The sequence below is a fragment of the Propithecus coquereli genome, unplaced genomic scaffold (genome assembly GCF_000956105.1).
Source record: "Propithecus coquereli isolate 6110/MARCELLA unplaced genomic scaffold, Pcoq_1.0 Scaffold743, whole genome shotgun sequence".
NCBI classification, from domain to species: Eukaryota; Metazoa; Chordata; class Mammalia; order Primates; family Indriidae; genus Propithecus; species Propithecus coquereli.
Genome location: NW_012153541.1, coordinates 250884 through 278618, shown reverse-complemented (window position 1 = coordinate 278618; position 27735 = coordinate 250884). Strand labels below are relative to the sequence as shown.

Here is a 27735-nt window from a genome sequence, read left to right as displayed (position 1 = left end):
GTGGATGGGTGAGCACCTGAGTGCAGGGCAGGTGCTGTGGGGCTCGGAGGGGTGGGTGTCAGGGTGAAACCCTTCTGCTGTCTGCACGCACCCGACCACCCACCTGCCTGGCCGAGCCACAGGCGCTGCTGGGCCCTGGGCATGGAGGGCTGGCTCCCCCCACGGGGGCCTGAGTGGTTCTCCCCTGTAAAGTGGGGGTGGGCAAGGGTGTGTGAACTGGAGTAGCTGGGGCCGGTGACAAAGCCCAATCCCCTCTGCTGGGCTTTGGCGCGAGGCCTCGTGAGGTCAAGGTCAAGCAGGCTGTGGGGGCTGCAGTCTCACCTCGCTGGACTAAGGGTGGGGGACGGTGGTCCCAGGATGTGGCTACGGGCATCCCTCAGCGCGGAGCCCAGGTCGGTCCCCTGCCCTTCTCCCCGTGGAGCCTGGCATGGCCAGACACTCGGGCAGCCAGTGGGACGCACGTGGCGATGGACGCCGTGGCCGTGGTCCAGGCCAGCGGCAAAGACTTCACTTCTTAGCAGGCATAGAAAGAAATACAGTCAGGAGTGGATGTTCATTCCTTCTTCCAGAAGGGACTTCAGATACCCAGGGCTCCTCAGGCTTCTGGAAAACTCAGTTCCTGCTCTTGTCCAAGGGAGCCACTAAGCTGGATCGTCCTTCCCTGGCAGTTGGGGGGTGTTGGGGCCCCTGTGGGGCCGCAGGCAGGAGGCTGAGGGGCACCGGCACGCTGGTCCGGGGTGTTTGTGGGGTCCTGGCACAGGGCACGGACCGGGGCCTTCCCTCAACAGCTGCGTGTTTCCTCGCGCTGTTCGGCTGCTGTTGGCTGCGCGGCGCGGGGTGGGTGGCCTGGCTGTGCGCTCCAACCGCCCTCTCCCTCCAGACTGACGTCCTCAAGTGCGTGGTCAGCACGGAGCCTGGCCTCCGCTCCCACTGGCTGGTGGCTGCGCTCTGCGGCGCCTGCCGCTTCCTGAGGGCTGCCTTCTTCATGCTGCTGCCAGAAAGATGAGCTGCCACCGGCAGTGGCCGCAGCCTGGCCTGCCCGGCCCAACGCGGGGGCCCTCAGCACCCGGGCTGGGAGCCTGCTGGCCCCTGGAGCCCCGCCTGAGCCCCATCCCCACAGACCCAGGCCCTCCGGGAGGGTGCGTGGGTACGGGCTCCCCGGAACCAGCCTACGGCCCTTCCCTCGCACCCTTCTCCTGGAACCCCCGTGTCTTCCCTTTGTTCCGGGACAAGAGAGCCAGGGTCAACTCCCAGGCCCCGAAGGAACACACGCTCCCACTTGATGCCCTGGGGTCCCCTCCCAGGAGCGGGGCTGTCTCAGGACGTGAGTCTTCACGGGCCCTGCACGTCCAGTCTGAAGGTGACTCTGGTCTGGCCCAAGCTGGAGAAGCCACGGGACTTCCTGACCCCGTAAAGGGAGCAGAAGGCTCAGGTGCTGGTTGCGTGATCCATCTCCAGAAGGAGAGTGTGTCCCCTGCCTGTGGCAGGCCCTTGTATGGCGGGGACCAGGGCTTGGGCTCCGGCTGGCGCACCTGACCAACAAATGCGGAACCCTGCAGAGGAGAACAAGTCTGCGCGAGTGAGATGGAGGGTGGGGGTGACCCCTGTGGCCTGCCTCGTGCCCATCCTCACACGACACACAGGGACCTGTCAGGGTCCCCTAAGGACTCACACCGAGGAAGCCCATCCCCCCAGGGAGCACCGGAGGCTCCGAGCCACCCCCAGCCTCCCCTTGGCGCCTACGGTTCCCCAGTCCAGGCACACACAAGGCGTCCTTCCCGGGCCCCCAGCCAGCCAGTGCGGCGAGATGTGCACGGGCCGAGTGGGCAGCAGCCCTTCCTCGGTAGGCACGTGGCTTGGCCCTGGCCTGGCAGCCTGCCCGCCCCAAACGGCCCATCCGAGCCCACGTGCCAGGACAGCGGAGGGCCCTGCGGGAAGCCATACCCAGTCTCAGGGCTCTCAGGTCCCGCTGGAGGGCAGAGGCTGGAAATAAACTCGTTTTCATTTCAGACAGCGTCTCTCACTGTGTTCAATAGCATCTAGCTGTAAACTGGAAAAGGTGTGGAGGGTTTGCGTGAGAATAGCTGGGTGGCGGGTGGGGCGGGAGAGTGGAGGTGGCGGGTCTCTGGTCGGGTTGGCCGCACAGGCACCACTGCCCGTGTCCAGCAGTGGGAGGGGCACGGCGGCATCCACGGTGACGCAGCACAGAGAGCGGCAGCGCCAGGGGGCTCCGGGTGACTCAGCTCTGCAGTCAGACAACGGGTGTAGCGCATGGCCCGGCTGTTCCGCCTGCACTGACGTGGGAAAGGAGGGTGAGCTCAGGGACTCAGAGTCCTGGCTCCAGCGCCACTCGGACAACCGCAAAGTTGCTCTGTCTGCCCTGAGACTCAGCTCCTTTGGCTGCAGGGTTGCGACTGCTGAACGTCAAACCCGGAGTCTTGCCCTGTGAGTGGCTGGAGTTTAGCGCAAGTTCAACTCCCAGGTCATGGAGGGCGTTGGCTGGGGCGGGAGAGTCGTGACAGCCGGGGTGGGGTGTGTAAGAAGACCCTACAGCACCCCTCTGCAGCCCTCTTCCCACCTCTTCCTCCCCCCAGGCCACCCTCATCACCTCTCAAGATCTAACCCTGATGCCAGCAGCCCAAGCCTCCCCTGACCCTCGGCAAGGAGGTTGCTGGTGGGGAGCGCCAGGCCCACGCGCAGGAATACAGGTCTGCCGAGCTGTTTGCTCACAGGTGATGCGGAAAGTGAGCTCCAGCCCCTCCCATGGCCACTGCCCTCAGCTCTGCACATCTGCCCCTTCAGGGTGGGGCCCCGAGGGCAGGGCTGGCAGGACAAGGCTTTGCGCAGCCTTCCTCCAGACGATGGTGGCCAAGGCCAGGACTATGAAACGTGAAGTGTGGGTGTTTCTGAAATCTCCAGGTGGGATTATCCCAACCCCCTGAGGGAGGCCGTCTTCCACTACCGCGTGCCGTGCCAGAGAGTTCACGCATGCACACAGACACCCCGTGGGGGCACACGCACGCTCTCCTGCACCGGGAACAAATGCCAGGTGGCTCCGCAGCCCAGTTCTCCACGGTCCCCCGTCTGTCCAGCCATCCTCGACCTTCTCCCCTTGCCCCCATGTGTCCGTCTCTCTCTCTGGGCCAGCCTTGCCACAGCGCTGGGGGTCCTGGGCTGGCCCCAGCTTCCTGCTTCCTGATGCAGGGACACGCTCCTCCCAAAGCCCGTCCACCTCCAGCTCGGGCCACACGGCCCCTCAGTCTCAGTTTCCCCTTCTGTACAACACAGGGTTGCGCTGAGGTCTTCTAGCCTTGCCCTCCTGTCCAGTCTCCTGATGAAGCTAGAGCCCCAGAGGACAAGGTTTTTGTGCACAAGGTACCTGAGGCCCCCTTCCTGCCTCCCTCATCGCCCACCTGCAGGCCCGCTGCCTCCTGCCTGCTCCTGCCAAGGACCCCAGCCGGGAAAACACAGAGGGGGTCCCAGGGGGATCTCCCCGTGAAATCTGGCTCAGGGCGGGACCACCCAGTGGGTAGCGCAGATGGGAGGGAACAAGACAGTAGGAGGGTGGGGGGAGCAGGAGCCACCTCACCTGGACAGGCTGCGTCCCTCAAACCCTTTGGCACGTTGCTAGCACAGGTGAGCAGCTGCAAACACTAAGGGAACTCAGAGAAGCAGCAGGACTTAACCCTTAGTCCACATGGAGATCAGTGGTCTTTGTGCGTTCATTTGGAAGACTGTTTCCAGCAGCAACAAAGAGAAAATCCCTAAAGAAATGTAACCTCGTATGAGGAAAACTTAAATATACCTTAACGACACCAATGTGTCCCCCGAAAGTTCATGTGTTGGAAACTGGGTCCCCAATACAGTGGTGTTGAGGTGGGACCCTGGGGAGGTGTCGGGGTCATGGGGGATCTGCCCGCAGAGTGGATTCGGTCAAAGGGAGGGGGTGGTGACCGGCAGCTGGGTCTCCAGGGCCCCTGCACTGCCGGGCTCTGCAGAGTCCCCTCCAGCAAGAAGCCCTCCGCAGAGACGGCCCCTGCACCGTGCAGCCCCAGCCTCCGGAGCTGCAAGGAACAACTTTCTTTCTTTATCCAGCCTGTGGTGTTCAGTTATAGCCACAGAACACAGACTAAGACAAACAGAATACCATGTTCTGGGTAAGAAAACCATTTCATAAACAAGACACCTTTCCACAGCAAATCGATAAATTTCATGTAATCCTTATAAAAATACCAGGATGCTTTCCCCCCTGGATCTAAATAAGCTAATTATAAAGTTCACATAAAAGAGAGCGGGGGAGGGAGAGCGCGTGTGCGCTCGAGAATGCAAAGCATGGCCAGGAAAACCCTGAAAGACAGACGGGGGGAGAAACCAGTCCTGCCAGCCCCGAGCCACCTCCTGGGCCTCCGCAGCCGCACCGGGCAGTGCCGGGACAGAGGCAGACAAACACGCCCAGGACACAGGGAGCCCACAAATAGCTCCGTGCCCAGAAAGTTAGGCTGCGATAAGGGGGTCCCACACCAGCAAGGAAGAGGTGGCTTGTTGGTAAACGCTGAGACGACTGTTCACCACCAGGAAAAGACTGAACTGAGTCCGTACTTCACATCACACACTAAGGCAGATCCCAAATGGATCAAAGGCTGAACGTAAAAGAAACAAATACTAGAAAAAATTAGTGAATCCCTTTGTAACTAGGGAGTGGGCAAAATCTGCCTAAATATGATTTAAAACCCAGTAACAGTAAGAGACAAAATACACACTGGAAAAAAATGTTTGTAACATTGACTGTTTTCAGAAATGTTGGTAATTTAAGATACAAAGCAGAGGAGTGGGTGCCAGGGGCTGGGGGTAGGGGAAATGGGGTTACTGGGTCCAGAATTTCTTTCTGGGGTGTTGAAAGTAGACAGAGGGGGCTGTTGTACAACATCATAAATGTCCTAAATGCAGCCAGGCGTGGTGGCTCACACCTGTAGTCCCAGCACTTTGGGAGGCTGAGGTGGGAGGATCGCTTGAGCTCAGGAGTTCCAGACCAGCCTGGGCAACATAGTGAGACCCATCTCTGAAAAAAGTTTTTAAAAATTAGCTGGGCATGATGGCTCACGCCTGTAGTCTCAGCTACTTGGGAGGCTGAAGCAGGAGGATCACTTGAGCCCAGGAGTTCGAGGTTACAGTGAGCTGTGATTGCACCACCGCACTCCAGCCTGGACAACACAGTAAGACCCTATCTCTAAAAATAAATAGATAAATAAATAAATGCCACTAAACTGCAAACTTTAAGATGGTAAAAATTTTGACTTTTATGTGTATTTTACCCCAATAAAAAATCGTAACTTAAAATGAGGGATATGAGGATTAATATTCCTAATTTGAAAGACCTTATGAGTTCCAAAAATCAAGAAGAAAATGATAAAAAGTAAGAGAAATGTAAACCAAACCTACACCAAGACCCCATTTCTGCCCCAGTCCAATTCGATACCAGACTCCATTGCCCGTGGGGCCTCATACGGCACCGTGGGCTGCGAATGCCCAGCTCCTTGGGGAAAAGGGACGGCTCCTTTAAGCAACCAGCTTGCATGAGCTCATTTTCTCCGGAGGTCACCAAGCCATGCGTGAGGGACCCAGCCCATGACCCCAACACCTCCCACCGGCACACATCCTACACTGGGGTCACATTTCCACATGAGATCGGCAGGGGACAAACATCCAAACCACATCACATATATTGTAACTTCGTATCTTCAGTGGAAAACATATAAAAATAATAGCTAAAAAATCAAACTTCAATCAGTAGCCATTGTTAATAACTATCATTTTGTTATAGCTATTATTTTATCTTGTAGATAAACCAAATAATGTTAATGTTGTAATGAACCAAGATTTTTCAGCTTAAGAGTAAAAATAAGAAAATATAAATTAAAAAACTTATGATCTTAAAATTTGAACGGAAAACATTAGTATGAACTCATTTTTTTCTCTAAAAAAATGTGTATATCCTATGCTAAAGTAGTTAGGGGTGAAGAATCATGATCTCTGCAATACAACCTCACATGGTTCAGTGAAAATAAATGAGAAAAATTTAAAAACAATATTCTGGGCCGGGCGCGGTGGCTCACGCCTGTAATCCTAGTACTCTGGGAGGCTGAGGCGGGTGGATCGCTCAAGGTCAGGAGTTCGGGACCAGCCTGAGCAAGAGCGAGACCCCGTCTCTACTAAAAATAGAAAGAAATTATTTGGACAACTAAAAATCTATATAGAAAAAATTAGCCGGGCATGGTGGCGCATGTCTGTAGTCCCAGCTACTTGGGAGGCTGAGGCAGAAGGATCGCTTGAGCCCAGGAGTTTGAGTTGCTGTGAGCTAGGCTGACGCCACGGCACTCTATTCCGGCAACAGAATGAGACTCTGTCTCAAACAAACAGATAAAAAAGACAAAAACAATATTCTGGTTTTTGTCCATGGGAAGGCCTGTAAGTAGAGCAGCCCCGCCGTGATGAGCACGTCGGCACCTGGTCTGTGGTCTCTATTCCCACTCCCCGCTAAAGAGAGGCAGGCTCTGGAGAAGTGGGGAGCTCCCGCCCAGGGCAGGGGTGTCGGTGGTCGTGGCCCGGAGCAAGGGGCCCATCCCAGGCTCCTGGACGGAAGGGCTGTGGGGATACCCTGAGCTCCTCCTGTCCGCCAAAGGAAAGGCCAGCACTTAGTTACAGCACATCGAATACCGCTGCCCTGCACCCACAGGTTCTGCACCTGTGGATTCAACCAACCATGAACTGAACACAGTTGAAAAATAAAAAATAACAATACAACAATAAAAAATACAAATACGAAAATACAGCATGACAACTATTTACATAGCACTTGTATTAGGTATTCTAAATGATATAGAGATGATGTGGAGAATGCGGGGAGGCCTGCAGTTCCAGCTACTCAGGAGGCTGAGGCGGAAGGATGGCTTCGGCCCAGGAGTGAGTCCAGCCCTGGCAACACAGCAAGACCCCGTCTACAGGAAGTACATGGGGGGACGTGTGTAGGTTACAGGCAATCACTACACCACTTTTTATCAGGCACTTCAGCACCTGTGGATTTTGGTATCCGAGGGGTTCCTGGAACCAACGCCCCACGGATACTGAGGGACGACTGTATACGTGAAAGCGTTAAGTTCGTAACAGGAGCAGGAGGAAGAGGGTGAGGTGGTGTGGAATTCTCAATCCTTTGGACGTCACGGGGGTTGCCAGGACATTCTTACTCTAAAAATTGATGATTAAAGAGAAGAAATTAGCGTTCACGCGGGCTTTCTGGTAGGAATGTGCATGAGTGTAACCAAACTGCCTAACAGATAAATGGAAGTTCTTCTGAGCGAGCTCCGGCCACTGAACACGGCAGTGTCTGAAGCGCTAGAAGACAAGCGTTCTGCAGCCCTGGCAGAGGTGCGGGCTCAGGCAAGGGTCACAACGTGCGAGACCTCTGGGTGACAGGTTGGTAGGACACCGGTGGTGAAGGGGCCGGGCCGTCGCTATCCAAGCCCATTAATCCAGCACCAAGAAAGCAAGACTGCCAGGCACGAGGCTCCGACGGCCGCGGCAGGAAGAACTGAGCACCTCTCAGGGAGTGTTTCCAACCAGGGCTTCACATGCAACTTCCAGACCACGGGGAGAGAGGGACAGAGGACCACGGTAAACATGACAAGGGGTGGCAGTTGAATCCAGGCTGGGGACACCTCTAGGCCAAGTGACCAGCTTCACCAGCAAGTCAGGGGCACAGGAGAGGCACAGGGGGACTTTTAGGATCAAAAGGATCCTACAAGACATCACAACCAAACCCAGAGCAAGTGACGCTTCGATAAACCAGCTGTGTGAAGAAAACGTGGAGACGGGCTGGTGTCAGAGAACATCACGGATTCTTCCCAAGTTTGTCAAACGGTGCCGTGGCCATGGCAGTCACTCACTTCTGGTCTCTCGGCTCCAAGCCCCACCTCCTGTGCTCTGCCCTGGCGCTGCCCCCAGACTCCCTCTGACAGGCCTGCAGGCAGGAGCAGGGAGATGCAGGGGAGGGGACACGAACTCCCAGGTGCTTTCAGCATCATTCTGGCAGCAGAGATGGCTCAGATACCAGCCTCCAGGTGCCCTTGGCCCCCGGGGCACCAGCCCGGGCCCTTGTGCGCTGACCGTGCCCCTCCCACAAGGGCCAAGCACCAGCCTGAACTCTCCCCTGAGCTCTGAGGTACCAGCAACCCCACCCTGGTAATACTCTGTCGCCAAGCCCTGGAGGCAGTGCTGTAGCTGCTACCGCAGGCGTTAACCCCCACGCTCGAGCACTATCTCTTTTAACTCTCTGCTTCCCAACATCTGTGTAACAAACCACGTCTCTATGTACCTGGCGAAGCTTCTGATACAGTGATGTGTTAAGAAAAAGAAAAACCTTTTGTTTTGGGATGCATACCAAAGCATTGAGGGGCAAATGACATTATGTCTGGAATTTGCTTACAAACACTCCAGCAGGAAAAGCGGGAGAGGAACAGAAGAGACGGGTGTGGGAAAGTGCTGGTGTGTCCTGCCGCTGGGTGATGGGACAAGGTGGAGTGCACGTTTGGAAACTTCCACAGGGAAAAAACCCACAGAAACAAAAGGACTATTCACCACGGAGTTATCAAATACAACTTACATAATAATGTTAAAATCACAACTAACCTCTCTTCTTGGGAACGTCCCTTGTCTGCAGGGACATGGGGGTCCTGAGACTCTTAACTCTTTAAAGGTGATGAAAAGTAACTGCAATCCGCTATCTTGTGTCTTCAACTTATTGTTGACTACTCTTTTGAAGATTTACAAATACTTTAGGTCTTTTCAAAACTGCATGGAGAGAGAGAGAAATAAAGAAAGAACCATTCCTCCTTAATTTCTTATGGGAAAGACTTTGGAAAACAAATAATCAGCAGCAGATGAAAAAAATATACACTTTACACAAGTGATAATATCCAAAATCCTCAGCCATAAAAATAAAGGCCTTTTATTTGGTTTTCTATGCCATACAGGAACATCCGGACAACACTCTCCAACCAGCAGAGGCTCACGGCCACGCCCACTTCTGCCGCAGCGACTGTCTGCCGAGGAGCCGCCCGTCGCGCACGGTAGCCGGGCCCCTTCCTGAGGGCTCCAGAAGCTCTACTCTAGGTTACGGGGTCACCTTCTTGTAGGTGACATGAAGATGCGGAGTCATTGGCTGTGTAGTGGTTGCCATGGAGACTGTCTGTTCAAGTTTGCCTTCAGAATTCAGCCTGAATTTTCGGGTAATCTGAGCAGGAGAATAAAACACAACGCCTTAGTTTTACCTTCAAAAGATTCAACAAATGCCTGAGCACCCGCCAGGTGCCAAGCACTCGTCACAGGCCTGTGAGCCAGGCAGTGTCGCTGCTGGCAGATGATGGACCACAGCCCAGGGCCACGCGGGGTATCAGGATCAAGGTGTCTGGCCCCTGGCCCCAAGCCCCTCAGCTGCTTCCAGAAGACCAGAAGGTGAACACGTGAATTGGCCTCATCTCGGTTTACTTAGAAGCCTGTCTGCTTTTCTGGTCTCTACAACATACACACCTGATCAGATTAAGGTTGAGCTCTCGATGCCCTCCTCCCCGTCCCCTCCCATCTCACTCTGCAACTGGAACTGACGTCAAACGTGTGCTTGGAAATCTCAGCAACAGCACCTTCGGGACTTCCAGTCCATCAGAACACAGCACAGTGGCTGCTTCCAAGAAGACTACAAGCCTGTAGCAATTACGTCGTGAATGAGACAATCCTACATGCCTGGAACGCTTGCTGACAGAAAGTGTGAAGTGTGTCCCCTGTCGAGAGACAACTCTGCAATGGGCACCCTCTCTCCAGGGTCCCAGGTGTGTGTGGGGAGGGGACCCAGAACGTGGGTGAGGGAGGTGTTCTGCTTCTGGCCTCAGCCAACGACTTTGTAACCGACCTACCCTCTTGCAGAGAGAAGCCCAGATGTAAAAAGTCTATTTAAAGGTATCAGAGCACCAACAAGGCAGCAAGGATTAATGTCCCAGAGAGAAGGGAGTGAAGAGGTGAGACCCAGTTTGGAGCAACTGTTTGCCACAAGGCTTGTGCTGCCCAGAGGTCGTGGGGTTCCAGGGGCGGTGTCCAAGAGGCTGGACGCTGAGCAAGGCTTGCTCAGACCCATGGGGCAGGGGTGACAAAAGCTGGAATTCGGTGCCTGTATAGAAGGAGAGGCCCTGGAAAACACCCAGGCTTTCCTGTGGGACCCCCGAAGGGCTGTGCCCCGGGAGTGAGGGTGAACCAGAAACACTGGGAAGTCCAGTTTCTAGCCAGTCTCTAACAATCTGCCCCTCCTGGACTGACAATCAGAAGCACAAGAACTGCTGTTTCCTGGGAGATAACATCAAACAAAACCTCAAATCATCTCTATAATTTTTCAAACATAATGTCTAGAATCCAAGAGAAAAAAAGAAAAAAAAACCAAAACTACTTAGCTTACTAGGAGATAAGACCAAAAGAAAAAACAGGAAGTGAAACAGATCCCCCCACCTTGGCGGGGGTGCCAATACTGGAGTTGTCAGAAGACAGTACAGAGAATTTCAGCAGAGAACTAGAATCTTTCAAAAAGAATAAAATAGAAATTCTATAACTGAAGCCCCCAGCAATGAACTATAAATAGCAGATCAGACACAGATGAAGACATGATCGGTAGCCTGCAAACTGTGAGGTTCTAACTCCCGCGGGATCGGAGGCCCAGAAGAGAGGAAGGAGAATGGAGCGCAAGCAGCATGTGAGAGATCATGGCCAATTTTCTGGGACTGACCAAAGATATCAAGCCACACATTGAAACTGTATCATAGCAAAACCTTGGCTGAGAATCAGTAGGAATTTGAAAGCAGCCCGTGGTGGGAGTGGGTGTGACGGTCAACCTTAGGTGTCAACCTGACTGCATCAGGAATACCTAGAAACCTGGCAAAGCATTAGTTCTTGGTGTGTGCGTGAGAGTGTTTCCGAGGCAACCGGCGTGAGTCCGAGTGGACTGGGGGGCAGATCTGCCCTCAGTGTGTGCAGGCAGCACCTGCCCTGATGGGGTCGGAGGGAACAAATGGAGAAGGGAGTGTGTGTCCATCCTTCTGCTGCGGCTGGGACACACTCTTCCTCTGCTACTCCGGACGACCCCAGGCTCCCAGCGTTGACACCAGGACTCACACCAGCAGCCTGGCGCCGAAGCCTTCAGACTTGAACCCCGCCAGCCACCAGCACCCCACGGTCTCTGGCTCGCAGACGGGACTTTTATCACCATAGCGACTACTGAATACTATTAAATACGTTTGTTTCAAGTGTGCATGAAATATTCACCAAGTTAGATCATACATCAGGGCATAATATAAGTCTGCAACATTTCTAACAGACTAAAATCTCAGAGAATATGTTTTCTGGGCCTAATAAAATTGAATTAGAAATCAGTAGCAATAGAAGATGTACGAAATTCTCAAATATTTGGAAAATAAGCAACACACCTCTAAATAATCCTGTTCAGAGACAAAAGAATAACTAGAGAAATGAAAAAATTTTGAGCTAGAAGATAATAAAAGCACGGCTTATTATGTTAGTATTTGTGCTAAGGCAAGACTTAGAGGCACATTTATAGCTGCAAATGGTGTAGCACAAAAGAAAAATGGGTTAAAAAAGTCACTGATGTAAATTTCTACTTTTTTTTTTTTTTCAGACAGAGTCTCACTCTTTTCCCCGGGCTAGAGTGAGTGCCGTGGCATCAGCCTAGCTCACAGCAACCTCAAACTCCTGGGCTCAAGTGATCCTTCTGCCTCAGCCTCCCGAGTAGCTGGGATTACAGGCATGCACCACCATGCCCGTCTAATTTTTTTTTTCTATATATTTTTAGTTGTCTGATTAATTTCTTTCTATTTTTACTAGAGACGGGGTCTCGCTCTTGCTCAGGCTGGTTTCGAACTCTTGAGCTCAAACAATCTGCCCGCCTCGGCCTCCCAGAGTGCTAGGATTACAGACGTGAGCCACCGCGCCTGGCCGTAAATTTGTTTTAAGAAGACAAAAAAGGAGAGGAAATTAAATCCAGAATAATTAGAATAAAAGAAATAATATGACACAAAAATCTTCTAACACTTATTAGTCATATGTAAATCTGTAATATATAAAGAAAGGTAACTCATTATGATCAAGTGGGGTTTATCCCAAGAAAGCACAGTTGGTTCAACATGTGAAAACCAGTCACTGAAATTCATCGTGGTAGAAGAATAAAGGAGAATTACCCATTTATGATATTTTTAAACTAGCAGACACCATTTGACAAAGGGCATCCACACAGCGGTGGTGGGAGACTGACTGCCCCCCCCGGGGTGGAGAGCGGGTGTCTGCTCTCCCCACACACTCAGTATTGCACTGCTGGTCCCATCCAGTAAAGCAAGGCAGGAAAAGAAATAAAAGGCATCAAGATTAGAAAGGAAGAAGTAACACCCTCAGCAATAGCAGAAAATGCAGAGAATCTAAGGGAATCTGTAAAGAAGCTACCAAAATATGTGAATTCAACAAGGTCACATGATATAAGATCAATATACAACAGTTCATTGTATTTCTATATGGTACCAACAAATAATCGGAAAATTTAAAAAATCATTTGTAATTGCATCTAAAACCACAAAATACTTAGGAATAAATTTAACAAAATATGTGTAAGACCAATACTTTAAAAACTACAAAAAAAACTTAGGATGAGAGAGACCTAACAGATGGAAATTTACCGTGGTACTGGATTGGAGGACTCAGTTTGCTTAAGATGGTACTTCTTCCCAAATTAATCTACGAATCACATTTTTTTCTTTTAGAAATTGACAAGCTGATTATAAAATTCATATGGAAATGCAAAGGGTCCTAGAGTAGCTAAAAAAATTTTGGGAAAAAAAGAAGAAAAAAAGAGAAAAGGAAAACAAAATTCTGGAAAAAGAAAAAAGAGAGTTTGGACAACATCTGCTACCTCACATAAAGCTACGGTGACAAGCCAGTGTGGTACAAAGGCAGACACAGAGCACGTGGGGCAGAGTGGAGAGTCCGGAAAAAGATCCACACACACTTTAGGCCAGTGGCTCACGCCTGCAATCCTATCACTCTGGGAGGTCGAGGTGTGAGGATCACTTGAGGTCAGGAGTTCGAGACCAGCCTGAGCAACATAAAGAGATCCCATCTCTACAAAACACAGAAAAATTAGCTGGGTGTGGTGGTGGTGCCTGTAGCCCCAGCTACTCGGGAGGCTGAGGGAGGAGGGTGCCTTGAGCCCAGGAGTTTTGAGGCTGCAGTGAGCCGTGATCATGCCACTGCCCTCATGCCCGGCAACAGAGCCAGACCCACCCTGTCTCCAATCAATCAATAAAGGAACGAATGAATAAATAAATAAAGTGAGTTAATTTTTGACAAAAGCAGACACATATTTCAATGAGTTGAGGGTAGTCTTTCCAACAAATGGTGCTGAACAATGAACTACCTGTATGAAAAAAAAATTAAAAACTTGACCACTACTTCACATCATACAAAAACAGTAATTGCAAATATCACAGATGTTAAGGTAAAAAGCAAAACTATAAAAATTCTTGAAGAAAATGCCTGTGAAAATGCAGCCTGGGCTAGGCAAAAAGTTTTAAGACAGGACACAAAAAGCACTAACTATATAGAAAAAATAGATAATAGGACTAAACCGTTTTTGTTCTGCAAAAGGCACTACTTAAGAAACAAACAGGCAAGCCGTAGGCTGGGAATATAGTCTCAATGCATAACCTGAGGACGGATTTATATCCAGAATACATAACTCTCACAATTCAGTAATAACACAAAAAACATGCTGAAAAAACGGGCAAAGATTTGAATGCTCACCTCACAAAACAAGAAATACAGGTGGCAGTAAGCACAATGCAACATGAGCAGCACCATGCGTCAGGAAAACGCAGATTAACACCACCGCCAGCTGCCACCTCACAGCCTCTGGGACGCCAAAGCGCAAAGGCGAGGGCGTGGCACAAGTGGCACTCGCACGCCGTGGCTGGGGCGTAAGCGGCGTGGCCTCCCTGGGAAGAGACTGTGCTTCCATGCAGCTCAGCAATCCCAACCCCAGGGCTCGCATGGGGAAGGAAAATGTGTCCACACAAGGACTTGTACACAGATGCAAACAGCAGGTTCCTTTGTAGCCCAGAACTGGGGGGTGACAGTGTCCGTCAACAGAGATGGGTAAACCAAACTGTGACACGTTCACTTAGCGGAGTGTCACCCAGCAACAACCCAACGCTGATACAAGCGCAGCATGAATGGATCTCTGAAGCACCCAGGTTTCTGTTGAGTGACAGAAACCTGACAGAGACGAGTGTGTGTCCTGTGGCTCCACGATGACAAGTCGTAGAACACGGGAACTGGCCGTGGTGGCAGTGTAGAAGTCTGCAGGGGTTGTCTGAGGAGCACAGGGACTCTTCTGGGGGTGATGAAATTGTTCTGCCGTGACTGGGGTGGTGTTACAAGGCTATATACACTTGTCCAAATGGAGCAAACCATACACCTGAAGTGTATACATTTATCGTATATAAATTATACCTCAATAGAATCCATTTTTAAAAAGTAAAAAAAATTGGCTGGGCACAGTGGCTTACACCTGTAATCCTAGCACTCTGAGAGGCTGAGGCAGGAGGATCGCTTAAGCCCAGGAGCTGGAGGCTGCAGTGAGCTATGATGATGCCACGGCACTCCAGCCAGGGCGAGAGAGCAAGACTTTGTCTCGGAAAAAAAAAAATTCTATTAAGCCACGGTAATTAGACAGTGCAGCGCTGGCACAGGACTGACGAACAGACCCCTCGGAACCACAGAGGCAGGCAGAGGCAGGCCCTGGTGGAAGACGGAGGGCAGGGGAGCCTGCGGGCGAACGGGGCAGGCAGGGCCGCTGGTCACTCATGCGGAAAAGAAGAAAGTGACCACCTCGCACCACGCACAAACTCAATCCCAGGTGGATCGAAGACCTAAAGGACAGGTTTTAGGTTGAAGTGTAAAGCTTCCAAAAAAAATGTAGCATACGTATTTTTTGAGCTGCTAGTAGGGAAAGACTGCTTAACTAAGACACATGAAAAACAAATCCACAGAGGAAAAGACTGACCAGCTGAACCACACACAATTAAGAACACCTGCACTTCTGATTGTCTTAGTTAAAAAAAAAAAGAACTTCTGTTCCTCAAAAACAATTTTTAGTAAGTGACAAGATACTCGCAGTCTGAAAAAGCCATTTGCAACACATGTAACTAACAGGATGCTTTATCTAAAATATATAATGGACCCCTATGTGTCAGTCAGAAAACGCACAGGAGGAAACAGTCAAACGCCCTGAACGAGCACCTGCTGGAGGATGAAGCAGGTGATACTCTGTCACCGGCCACCAGGAGCAGCCCAGGCTGGACTGGGCCCAGGGGCCACTCTCACGAGGATGTGAGCGAGTGTTCGTGGGTGAGGAGGGGAGGCTCTAACCTCTCTGTAAAACGGGACGGCCCGCACTGTTCATCTCGGGCTGCCGGAAGGCACGCGTGATTCAGACCGCGTGGGCTCCTGCAGTCACGAGGCACAGACAGCAGAACTGCACTGAGGTGGCACAGACAGCACAACTGCACTGAGGTGGCACAGACAGGGCCTCGTCACACGGCCCAGTTCCAATGTCCAGTCTCCTCTGGGGTCTGCAGCAGCTGCTCAGTCACTGTATCGGAGGGACAGACAAGCTGTCCCTGGGCCAGGCTGGCCAGGGACCCTCTGGTCACTCACAGGCTCAACCGGGCTTGGCACACAGCTCACAAAGACACCGCCACCCTGTGGGGTCCACAGGCCGGGCCACGCCCAGCACGCGCCCACACAGACAGCAAAGACGCGCCTCAGTGCCCGGGATACCTTGGAGCAGCTAAGGGAAGGCCTCCCTCCCCCCGCCCACCCTGACCTTTACGCAAGGCTCCAGCCCACACTGTTCCAGAACGAGCAGGGAAAATCAGGTGCCTGCACACTCATGTGCAGACACTGTATCTGAGGCCACCGACTGCAGCGTTGCCCCTGACAACCCAAGACCAGAAACCCCCCAAACGGCAGTCAGCAGAGGCTGCAGCACCCTAACAACCAAGCCAACAAGACACATCCTTGCTCACCCAACAACCCATCCTGGAGCTCTGGAGCAGGGGGGACTCCAGGAAAGACAGCAGCACGACACCTGCACTTGTCCTCCTCACCCCCAGCTCCGCTAAAACGGCAGCAAAGGAATGTTTTCTTCCACGGCATAAATCCACAGGACAAAAGAGGGCAGAGGACGACAAAGCCCCGGGAACCGATTCAGAAGGCAGAACCTCGAGGCAGCAGGGGCAACTGCTGACGGCTTCACGCCCCTCGCCCTCCGACAGCTCAGGAATGGCCGTGACTGAAAGCTAAAAAACAAGAAGTTTGCTTGAAAATGTGTTTAAGAGGCTGTTAGGTACTGTTCTTACAGCCAACAAGCAGTGACAAGCAATTCGTCCATCAGTGATGAGGGACAAACAAAATACAATGCATCTTTTTATTTGGCCGTAAAAAGGCAAGCAGGCAGGCAGGATTCACGCTCCAACTTTGAACCTTGGAAACACAGTAACGAAAAGAAGCTAGCCACAAAAGAGCACATCTGATATGGCCCCAATTACGGAACGTCCAGAACTGGCAAATCCACAGACAGGGAGTGGATCAGTGGCTGCCAGGGGTTAGGGAGACGGAGCTGGGGGATGATAGCTAGAGGGTACCAGGTTTCTTTTTGGGGTATGAAAAATGTTTTAAAATTGATCGGGGTGACATATGTACAACTCTAAATATACTAAAAACCACAGAATTGTACACTTTATCATTGCCTTTTTTTTTTTTGAGTCAGGGTCTCACGCTATTGCCTGGGCTAGAGTGTAGTGGCATAATCATAGCTTCATGGCTCACTGCAACCTCAAACTTCCGGGTGATCCTTCTGCCTTGGCCTCCCAAAGTGCTGGGATTATAGGTATGAGCCACAGCATCTGGCCATTTATATACTTTATTTTTTGAGACAGAGTCTTGCTCTGTCACCCCAGCTAGAGTGTAGTGGCATCATCATAGCTCACAGCAACCTCAAATTCCTGGGCTTGAACACTCCTCCTGCCTCAGTCTCCAAGTAGCTAGGACTATAGGTGTGCACCGCCACACCCAGCTAATTTTTTTTTTTTTTTTTTTTGAGACAGAGTCTCACTGTGTTGCCCGGGCCAGAGTGCTGTGGCGTCCTAGCTCACAGCAACCTCAAACTCCTGGGCTCAAGCAATCCTTCTGTCTTAGCCTCCCGAGTAGCTGGGACTACAGGCATGCGCCACCATGCCCGGCTCATTTCTTCTATATATTTTTAGTTATCTGATTAATTTCTTTCTATTTTTAGTAGAGACGGGGTCTCGCTCTTGCTCAGGCTGGTTTCGAACTCCTGAGCTCAAACAATCCGCCCGCCTCGGCCTCCCAGAGTGCTAGGATTACAGGCGTGAGCCACCACGCCCAGCCTAATTTTTCCATTTTTATTAGAAATGGGGTCTTGCTCTTGCTCAGGCTGGTCTTGAACTCCTGGCCTCAAGCAATGCTCCCGCTTTGGCCTCCCAGAGGGCTGGGATTACAGGTGTGAGTCATTGTGCCCAGTGCCATTTATATGCTTTAAATGAATGGTTTGCACAGTATGTGAATAATATCTGTAAAAAGCCATTAAAAACATATGAGATGTGCTGAGTGACAGATGCACGCACAGTAAATATCATGGGACACAAACAGGGCAGCGGCAGCCACTCCCACAGCCCGTCTCCAGCTCTGTAACGAGGTGGCTGCACCTCCCTCCCTCGGCAGAGGGTCCCTGGCACTCTGATGGCCTGGATGCCAACAGCAGGCACAGAGAGGGTGCAGGGCAACATGCACCGATGAGATGCCCAGCCCTGCCCTGGCAGCCAGGTGCCCCTTCTGACAGTAGAACGGAGCCTCCTTCTTTGCAGGCCACAGTGCAAAGGTTGAAAGAGACTCACGAGAGGTTCGCTTCCCTCCCACATGTGGGGATCCTCACACGGACAGAAGAGGCTACAAGCAAAGCAGGCCAACTGTGCCCTCGAAAGGCCTGCTGGGGAGGGTGGCCCTGGGCTGACTGCTAGCAACTGGGATTTCAGAGAGTTCTCCCCACCCTAACGGATCTGGGGTCCCCTTCGCCTAACGGTTGGTGCAAACTGTGGTTCATGCTGAGCGCCTGCTTCCCTCCTGGAGCCTGAACGTTCACACGCACCAGCGTGCAGCACGACCAGTCCTTACGATGGCCCTGGGCGCTGAGTTTCTAAGGGCTCCCTGCCTGGCAGCATTTCACCGTCCTCACTGGCTGCTGGGGAGGACCCTACCCCAGGCGCCTTTCCCTGCGCTGACTGTGTTTCACGTCCTTTCTCTGTGACAATCAGTCCCGGGTGAGTTCTTCCAGTGAACCTGGCTGAGGGTGGACTTAGGGATTCTGGACATGCCGTGCATCTAAAGAAAGCCTGTAAGATGAAATGTGGAAATCAAAGCAAACGCGCATAATATAAAAAAGCAACTTGGAAGGAACGGAGGATATGGAGAAGAAGGAAAGAAACCCCTAGCATGAACATCCTCAGATAGGAGAGAGAAAGTGTTACAGAAACGAGGATGCCAAGACAAAGGACACAGCAGACAAAGGGAGCTCACAGAAATTAAAAGTTTAACAGCAAAAATAAAAAATCCAATATGATGTTGGAAAACAACAATGAGGAAATCTTCCAGAAAATACAGCAAAAAGACCAAGAGATGGGAGAAAGAAAGAAAGTGAGATTAGAAAACAAAGGGACCCTTGGGGACATGGCAGGCACAGGACGGGGGCTCCGGGAGAAGGCAGGAGGGTGGGGAGGAGCCCCAGGACAGCAGCTCCAGCCAGAGCAGACAGGACGTGCTGGGGGAGGTTTCCCGGGATGGGCTGGTGCTGAAGTCAGGTGTGTCTGAGCGTGCTCAGCTGAGTCAGAAACTGGCAGGGAGCATGGTGCTGAACCAAGGGTAAGCATCTAAAAACTAAGCAAACAAAAAAAGACAACGGTTAACTCCACAAAGGTGTGCAGAAGAGGAAAAGCCAGTGCAGAGCCCGGAGACCCGGCTGTGAACCTGAGTGATCACCTGTAACAGGGACCCACAAACTTGCCACACAGACTCCCTGGCGAGAACGGGGCAGGGCTGCAGGGACAGCCAGCGGGGGTCTGGGGACTGAGGGAGCCAAACCGCCCTCAGACACATGAGAAGCCGACTGACAGCAGCATGAAGATGTAGCGATAAACCCATGCTATTAATAAACATGGAGTGAAATACTAAAAGAATCAATTAAGAGAGTTGAACCTGGTTACTTCTGAGGAGCAGGAAATGGAGGTCAGATGGGTGGGAACTGCTGCCCGTGTAGTATCTCCCAAACTGACAGACTGAGGAGAAAAAAGGGCCACAGAGAACCTGAGTAATAGGGTCAGGAAGTCTGATTTTAAACATGTGCAGTCGTGGGTCGCTCAAACACAGGGACACGCTCTGAGAAATGCCCCGCTAGGAGATTTCTGTCGTCGTGTGAACACCACAGAAGCACTTACACAAACTTAGCCGGCAGCCTACTGTGCACCTGGGCTGTGTGGTGCAGCCTCTTGCTCCTGGGCTGCACGACCGCACAGCCCGTTACTATGCTGAATGCTGTGGGCGGCTGTCACACAATGCGAAGTATCTGTGTATCTAAACATACCTAAACACAGAAAAGGTACAGTTAAAATACGGTCTAAAAGATAAAAAACGTTGGCTGGGCACAGCAGCTCACGCCTGTAATCCCAGCACTCTGGGAGGCCGAGGAGGAAGGATGGCTTGAGCTCAGGAGTTTGAGACCAGCCTGAGCAAGAGCGAGACCCCATCTCCACTAAAAATAGAAAAATCAGCTGGGGGTGGTGGTGGCATCTGCAGTCCCAGCCACTCGGGAGGCTGAGGCAGGAGTTTGAAGCTGCAGTGAGTGATGAAGACGGCACCGCACTCTGCACAGGGCACTTGCCACGAGCGGAGCTCGCAGGACTGAAGCTGCGCGGGGGGTGAGGGGCGGCAAGTGCGAGTGAAGCCTGGGACGTGACCGTGCACTCTGCAGCCTTTACAGACACTGCACTCAGGCCACACTAAGTTCATTTTTAAAAAGCAACTGTGCTGTGACATTATGACTACAGTCACTAGGTGACAGGGACTTTTCAGCTCCATCAGAATCTTATGGGATCGCTGTCACACATGCGGTCCGTTGCTGATGGAAGTGTCTGTGCTGTGCACGACTGGGCCCAACAGGAAAGACACGTTTTCCCCACACTCACTGGAAAGGTTAGAAACACTGACTTCGTATTTGGCTTCAAAGAAAGTCCCGAGAAATTCGCCAAATGCTGCAATGACAGGGCCACGTCCCTTGAGCCCTGATCAAACCCAGCAGGACAGACAGACTCTCCGGGAGCCAGGCCATCTCCTCCCTTCTCCTCCTGGCCTCTAGTTCTCTGCGTCCTGTGTGCGCTTTCTCCATCTGTGGCTCTGCCCACATCAGCCCAAGGGAGACCTACTCTCCGGCGTCCGCTTTGGCGGGAGGAGCTACCCTGCACAGAGCCTTCTGCGTGGCTCTGTACCTGGCTCCCACCACCCCCCGCCCGCCTCCTCCCTCCTTCTGTGGGAAGAGGAGGCGTTTTTTTTGTGTAATTAATAAAACCCAAAGGCAGTTCTCTAGCAAAAATAAACAAAATCCAAGTAAACTCCTAGTAAAATAGGTAACCTTTGGCAAGTACGACCAGGAAAAAGAGAAAACACAGACACAAACGTCAGTTAGATAAAGGTGACGTGGAATGGCAGATGGAGAAAACAACGTACCGCGTCTTCCAAAAATTCTGAAATCTAACGGAACTGACACTCCTCCTAGGAAACAGAATTTGCAGATGAAGCAAGGTAGGAAACCTGGAGAGATGAACTGCCACAGAGGGAGTCGGAGCGCTGTGGAAATCGGGGTCCCACCACCCCTCAACTGCAAGGGCCAGGCACTTTCCCAGGAGGCCGACCAGTAACAGATGATTCCCATGGGAATTTTGTCAGCGAACGGAAAAAGCTAAAAAGCTCTCAGCTCAGTCTATGAATAACTCTGATACTAAAGGGGATAATGATATTTAAGAAAAATTATTTAATATATCATAACAAGTGTGAGTTATCCCCAAAAAGCAAACATGACCCAACATTTAGAAGATATTAATGTAATTTACTGCATTAACAGCTTCAAGTGGAAAAACCACAGATTCCTCTCAAAGATGCTGCAAAAGCATTTGACGAAATTCAAAACCCACTCCTGGATATGATTCCTGGTATACCAGAAGCTGAATCTTGACTGAAAAACTCTTATCTATAGTGAGGAACCTACGGCGAGCATCTCGTGAGTGATGAAACAGAAATACTCCCACTGGAGTCGGGGGTGAGGGTGCAGCTGCTGTATCTGTGCTGGGCCGGAGATCCCGCTGTCAGAGTGCACAACTCACCAGAGTGGCCCAGGTTAACACAAACATCAGAAATCCTAAGTTTCCCCACAATTATCAGTAGTCAATTGAAGATGAAATGGAAAAAATATTCTACTTATATAACAGCAAAAACTAAAGCACTTTTCACCCCAATATGAAGTGTGCAAGACCTGTATGATTAAAATGAGATACAAAAGCTTTACTGAAATACACGAAGTGAGACCTGCCATCACTGCAGGGTACCGCCATGCTGCTGTGTGTTGCTACCCATGGAAAAATGTCAGTTATTCCCAAATTTCATTCACCTATTCAATGGAGACCTGACATAAATTCTGTGGCCTTCAGGAGCTCATTCGAAAGCTCATTTGGAAGAGACAATGCTGTAATCCTAGCACTCTGGGAGGCTGAGGCAGGAGGATTGCGGGAGCCCAGGAGGTAGAGGCTGCAGCGATCTGTGATGATGTCATTGCACTGTAGCCCGAGCAACAGAGTGGGACCCTGGCTCCAAAAAAAAAAAAGAAAGAAAGAAAATGCGTAAGAATAACCAAGAAAATCTGGAGGAAAAAATACGGGGAACTCTCCTCCAAATGTTAAAATGTAAACCCGTGACGGTTAAAAACGTGTTATGGTGAAGAAGTGGACAAGCAACAAAAAATAAAAACCGACCCTATGTTTACGTGGACGCCTGACACCCAAATCTGCGGGGTTGGTGGAATCCATGACCTGGGAAAAGCTAGAACCGCGCGCTGCCTCACACAAGAAACAAATCTGAGGGAGATTAAAGGTCCGAATGTAAAAAGGAAAGCTGTCAGAGCACAGGAAAGGGGAAGACTGTTTTTATCATCAGGAAACTCCTTCCTGAGCAAGAACTCAAGTCCGGACACTATGAAGGAAACGCTTTAGAGGCGACTATAGAAAAGCTCAGCACCCGCTGGGCTGACCGCCACACCCACGCCACACCCATGCCACAGACCCGGGAGATGCTTGTTACAAAGGCAGCAGGAAACAGATGAACCCACAGCCTATAAAAAGCTCCTACAAATCCGTAATAAAATGACAACCCACAGAAAAACAGGCACAGACTGAAGATCGAGTACACAGAATAAGAAGGACAAATGGCCACTGGGCACGGAATGAGTCCCTCACCCCTAAGCTAGAGTCAAAACACGAACGAGAAACTCTCTTTTATGTATCAGATTTTAAAGGATCAGAAAGTCCGAAAATACACCATGTGGATAAGGAGTGGGGAACCAGCGACTCTCACGCGATATCTGGTGGGAATATAATTGTCACGAAAAGCAGTTTAACAATATCTATCGAAATTTAAAACGTACCTCCCCTTTGATCCAGCAATTGAACTGTGAGAAATTCACACAACAGACATGGATATATCTGCGTAAGTGGACAACACAAGCGTAAAAGGACGTTTGTGAAAAACAATAACCTGAAAACAACCTAACTGCCCCAGCCAAGGAGCAGGTAATTAAATCATGGCACAGGCAGCCCCGGATGGTGTGAGAAGGGTACAAGCTCCAGACAGGGAAGACAGGCCTCCAAGACGAGGAAGTGAGGCAAAAGCCAGTCCAGGAAGACCACCGTGCACGCAGACGAAACCGCGTTGGGAGCGGCGGCCGGGCGGTGGGCTCACCTGCTCCACGTGGGGCTCCTTGGCAAAGGAGATCCTGGCGATGGAGTGGGACGCGATGCACAGCTCCTGCCCGTTGACTTCGCCCTCCTCCACTTCCACGATGCCTGCAGGGAAGGGTGGGCGCCTCAGCCAGCTGCAGGCTCCAGCCAAGGCAGCCGTCACCACCTCTCCCGCCCATGAGTGTGCAGGAGACCTGACCTTTGCAGCCATCCCGGCTACTATGATTCTTCCCACCTGTACCTCATCTTGTGGATATCGAGGGAAGATGCGACTTCCTACAGCACGGAGGCAGGTGCTCTACACAGGGTCACCCTCTCCATAGCTGCCCTGGACCCCGGCCCTCCCACCCCACCCGTCAGTGTGGGGAGCTCTGCCCCAGGGAGGAGCCCCAGCAGAGGCCCCAGCCCCTAGAAGACAAGGTGGGTGGACATCCAGGAAGCGAGGCCTGTTTGGGTGAGTGGGCAGGGCCAAGGTCACAGGCTGTTTCTGAGCCATTTCTAATGAACGTGGCTGATGACCACTTCAGCACCACCCCACACAGGGAAAACCGACCCACAGCCTGCCCAGCGGCACCTGCAGGGGCACAGACAGGCCTCACCTACCACTCCCAGAGGTGCTGTGGAGCCGGTCCCCAGCGTCCCCACTGAGCCGACCAGCACGTGGCACAAGGAGGGACACACCTGAGAGGTCACCCAAGCCGACCTACTTAGGGTGCAGAAGGCCCCTCCCTGCTGCCACTCCCCCGCCCCTGCACACCCCGGGCCTCACCTGTGTTCTGGGCGCTGACGAAGGCCACCTTGTTGGTGTCAGGCTCGAGGCGGATGAAGCCACACTCTCTGTGCATGGGTTTGCGTGTGTCCGGGTGGAAGGAGTTGAACCTGGGTGGGAAGTAGGGACATGGGGCCAGGGCACCTGCCCACTGGACGTGACTGCCAGGGGCAGGGGCGCAGCTGGGCCAGGACCGTCCACCCTGCGCTTGAGGCCCGCAGCTTCCGCCTGCCAGACCCTTACACTTGCCCACTCATTTTGGCAGTGTCTGTCCTTCCGGCTGACCATCAACTCTTGAAGACAGAAACTTTTCCTTCATAATCTCGGGGTATACCCTTTCCCCCTGGTCCTAAGCACTCTGTAAACGCTAGAGACAATGACAGTAAAACCCCACTCTAATGCGACTTTCCTCTTGAGCTATGTTCTTGGTAAGAGTCCAATTAATGCATATGGTAACAAACAGAACAGGTATAATTTCTTACCAACCTTCACTGCCAGTGCAGATTCACGAAGGCTAGTAGGAGATACCCGCATCTTGAACTGACAGCACAAACCCACAACTTAAAGGCTAACTCACTTACCAATTTCACGGGCATCCTGCATTGCTTTGGGAATCTGTGCCTACCATTCTTAGAGACAAACTTCCGGCAGGTTAGTGCTGGTGCTACACCTTACGTAAGTGGCACATGCTGGCTTCTAACCCCCCAAAAGGAACTCTGCAGCATAACCTAGCATACACGCAAACACGTAAGCCATTACATTTATCAAGATATCTTTTCTACCCTATCCTTTAATTCTTCTTTTAACTCGAGTCACAAAATTGACTTTCTGATCCTCTAACGGGTCATAATCCATGGTTTTAAAAAGACGGCTTTATACTGCTCTGGGTTATTCTGCACTGTCCAGTTTCTCCCTTTAGGTTTACGCGCAGAGACATTGCTTTGCCCTCATGCATTCAGTCAAGAATAATACAAAAAGGTATGAGGAAACACTTTTAAAAAATAATGAGGTCTTCTACATCTTTCTGAAATTGCTAGGCATTATACAAATAGGGCCATGTCAATCTAGAAAGATTCTTAACATAGAATTGTACAGTGGGGATTGGGGAAGGAAGAGTTTTGCTTTTTATTTTATATACTTCTTTACTGTTTAAACTTTTAAAGTGTGTAATTAAAAAATAAAGCTATCCCAAGCACTTCCCCCGTCCCGGGGGGCCCTCCACTTCAGATACCCCACGCTGCTGCCACCTTAAAAGCAGCACTATTTCCCCGCTGCGTGGGGTGGGGTGCGGTGGGGGGAGACGGGGACCTCCAAGGACGTTTGCTAAGGATCTGAGAACCACAGCACTAGTGGCTTCCTTAAGACCTCAAATAGCTCAGGGTAAGTGTAAAAGAAAGCCATGCTCTCTTATTTTCAGGATACTAGGGTGATTAATTTTCATCAAGAATTAAGTGCATACACTTATTTTTACGCTTGGATTAATAAAGCTGTAACTTTGTGGTCAGCCTAACATCTTCAAAAACAGAAGCCACCTCCTCAGTCCCCCAGGAGGAACCTGCCCTGGCACAGATGGTACCATTTTCACCAACTACGTCTCAGTGGCCAGGCTCAGGCAAGGAAGAGCGTGCCTTTCTGAAATAGATCCGCAAGTTCCTTTGCACCTTCTCACCTGGCATTGGTCTTTGATCAGTCTGGAATTATTTTCAGAGACCTGGGGGTGGGGGACAAGGACTTACGAAAAGTTCAGCATGGGCTGGCCCACGTGGGAGATGTGCACCTCCTCCAGGTACTGGAAGGGCTGCAGTGTTGGGAAGGTTCCGGCTCCTGGTGGGTCCGACAGCCAGGTGCCCAGCATCCAGGACAGCGGCTCCACCACCGGGTTCATCTTGGGAGGCTCTGAGGACAAAGGACGAGACAGTCAGCGGCCTCCTCCCAACGTGCCTCGCTGAGCTTCGCGTGGAAACACACGGCCCATTCCAGAGCATGCTTTCCGTGGTGACTGGTAAGCCTGTGGGACCAGTCGAGAAGGGCAGAAAAAGGCCAAGCACCAGTGAGTGTCATACTGCAAGGTCCCTCTCCGGAAGCCTCTGCAGTTCCTACAGAGAGCCAGGAAGGCCTGGCCCTCCAACAGGGCCTGGGAGCAGCGCACATAGCCAGTCAGTGCCCTGGCACAGGGACTTAGCGATGACCATAAGGAGGTAGAGGGAGAAAATGAAAAGGGGACAGAGGGTCTCCCGGCAGGTGAAATGTGGACAGCACACAGGGTGGGCGGATGTGCCTGGGGACTGCTGACCCAGACTCTGGGAGCAGGGACCTGGGCAGCACAGCAGCCTGTGCAGGGCCCAGTGGGCCCCTGGAGACAGTCACCCGCCGGCCCGGCTCTCTCATCCCACCGAGGGTGAAGGATGACAGCGCGGGCCTGGGTGCTCCCGAGGAGGGTACAGGATTAGCTCACGCGACCCTCACGCCAGCTGCATGAAGTGGGTGCTGCTCTATCCACGTTCTGGAGAAGGAGCCACCGGGTGGGACCATGGGAAAGCCCCACTGCACAGCGCCCTCAAGGGCAGGTAAAAGGAGGTGGAAACTCTTCTGGCCACAACCTGCTTCCCACATACCTTCTTATACCTCAAGTCTAGGTGCTTTAATCGAAAGAATAAAAACTTTAATCGAAAGAATAAAAAAAGATACTAAGGAATAGCAGAAGTGGAGAGAAGTACACGCCCACTGCCTGTGCATGAGCCTAATCTACTGAGCTGTACTTTTTGTATTTTGTTGGAGTCTTGCTTTGTGACCTGGGCTGGGGTGCAATGGTGTGACTATAGCTCACAGCAGCTTCAAACTCCTGGGCTCAAGTGATCCTCCTGTCTCGGCCTCCCAAGTAGCTGGGACGGTAGGTGCCACCCTCACGCCGGGCTAATTTTTCTATTTTTTGTAGAGATGGGGTCTCGCTCTTGCTCAGGCTGGTCTCCAATGATCTTCCCACCTCGGCCTCCCACAGTGCTGGAATTACAGGTAGGAACCGCAGTGCCTGGCCCTGAATGGTATGTTTGATTTAGCAAACCGACACTGTGAAAGCAAAGAGAACTGGCTGGGCGTGGTGGCTCACACCTGTAATCCTAGCACTCTGGGAGGCCGACGTGGGCGGATCGTTTGAGCTCAGGAGTTCGAGACCAACCTGAGCAACAGTGAGACCCTATCTCCACTAAAAATAGAAAGAAATTAGCTGGACAACTAAAAATATAGAAAAAATTAGCGAGGCATGGTGGCGCATGCCTGTAGTCCCAGCTACTTGGGAGACTGAGGCAGGAGGATTGCTTAAGCCCAGGAGTTTGAGGTTGCTGTGAGCTAGGCTGACGCCACAGCACTATAGCCCAGGCAACAGAGTGAGATTCTGTCTCAAAAAAAAAAAAAGAAAGAAAGCAAAGAGACCTGCTTCCACATCAGGACTGCAAATGTTTCCTCCAGCCTGGAGTGAAGAGAAGACATACCGAGGGGGATAGGAGCTCCTAGAACCATCTCAGCCTCTGAAACCACATGATCCTATAACTTGTAAGCAGTCTGGGAAAAGAACATCCAGGAAGAAAGGCAGGCAAAGGGCCCGGAGGTGGAGGAGACCAAGTCTGAGGACCACCGCGCGCTGAGGAGGGCCACGCACGTAGCCTGGCCCAGCAGATTCAGGGCCCACGTGAGGGCAGTGTGTGGAGGCCCAGGAGTTGGACCCCCTCTGCCTGCCAGGCT

At 51.7% G+C, this 27735-nt stretch overlaps 2 protein-coding genes across 2 annotated transcripts in view; one reads left to right on the top strand and one right to left on the bottom strand.

Annotated features, from left to right (window-relative positions):
- Nucleotides 1-2009, top strand: part of BOK (BCL2-related ovarian killer) — an 11080-nt gene extending 9071 nt beyond the window's left edge. Inside the window, exon 5 of the mRNA XM_012661940.1 lies at nt 881-2009. Within this exon, the coding sequence (XP_012517394.1) occupies nt 881-1006 (126 nt within the window). The 3' untranslated portion in view covers nt 1007-2009. The remainder of the gene's footprint in view (nt 1-880) is intronic.
- Nucleotides 2010-8963: 6954 nt separating this feature from the next.
- Nucleotides 8964-27735, bottom strand: part of THAP4 (THAP domain containing 4) — a 49686-nt gene continuing 30914 nt past the window's right edge. Inside the window, exons 3-6 of the mRNA XM_012661946.1 lie at nt 25734-25893; nt 23998-24107; nt 23230-23333; nt 8964-9286 (exon numbers count right to left, since the gene is read on the bottom strand). Of these exons, the coding sequence (XP_012517400.1) occupies nt 9167-9286; nt 23230-23333; nt 23998-24107; nt 25734-25893 (494 nt within the window). The 3' untranslated portion in view covers nt 8964-9166. The remainder of the gene's footprint in view (nt 9287-23229; nt 23334-23997; nt 24108-25733; nt 25894-27735) is intronic.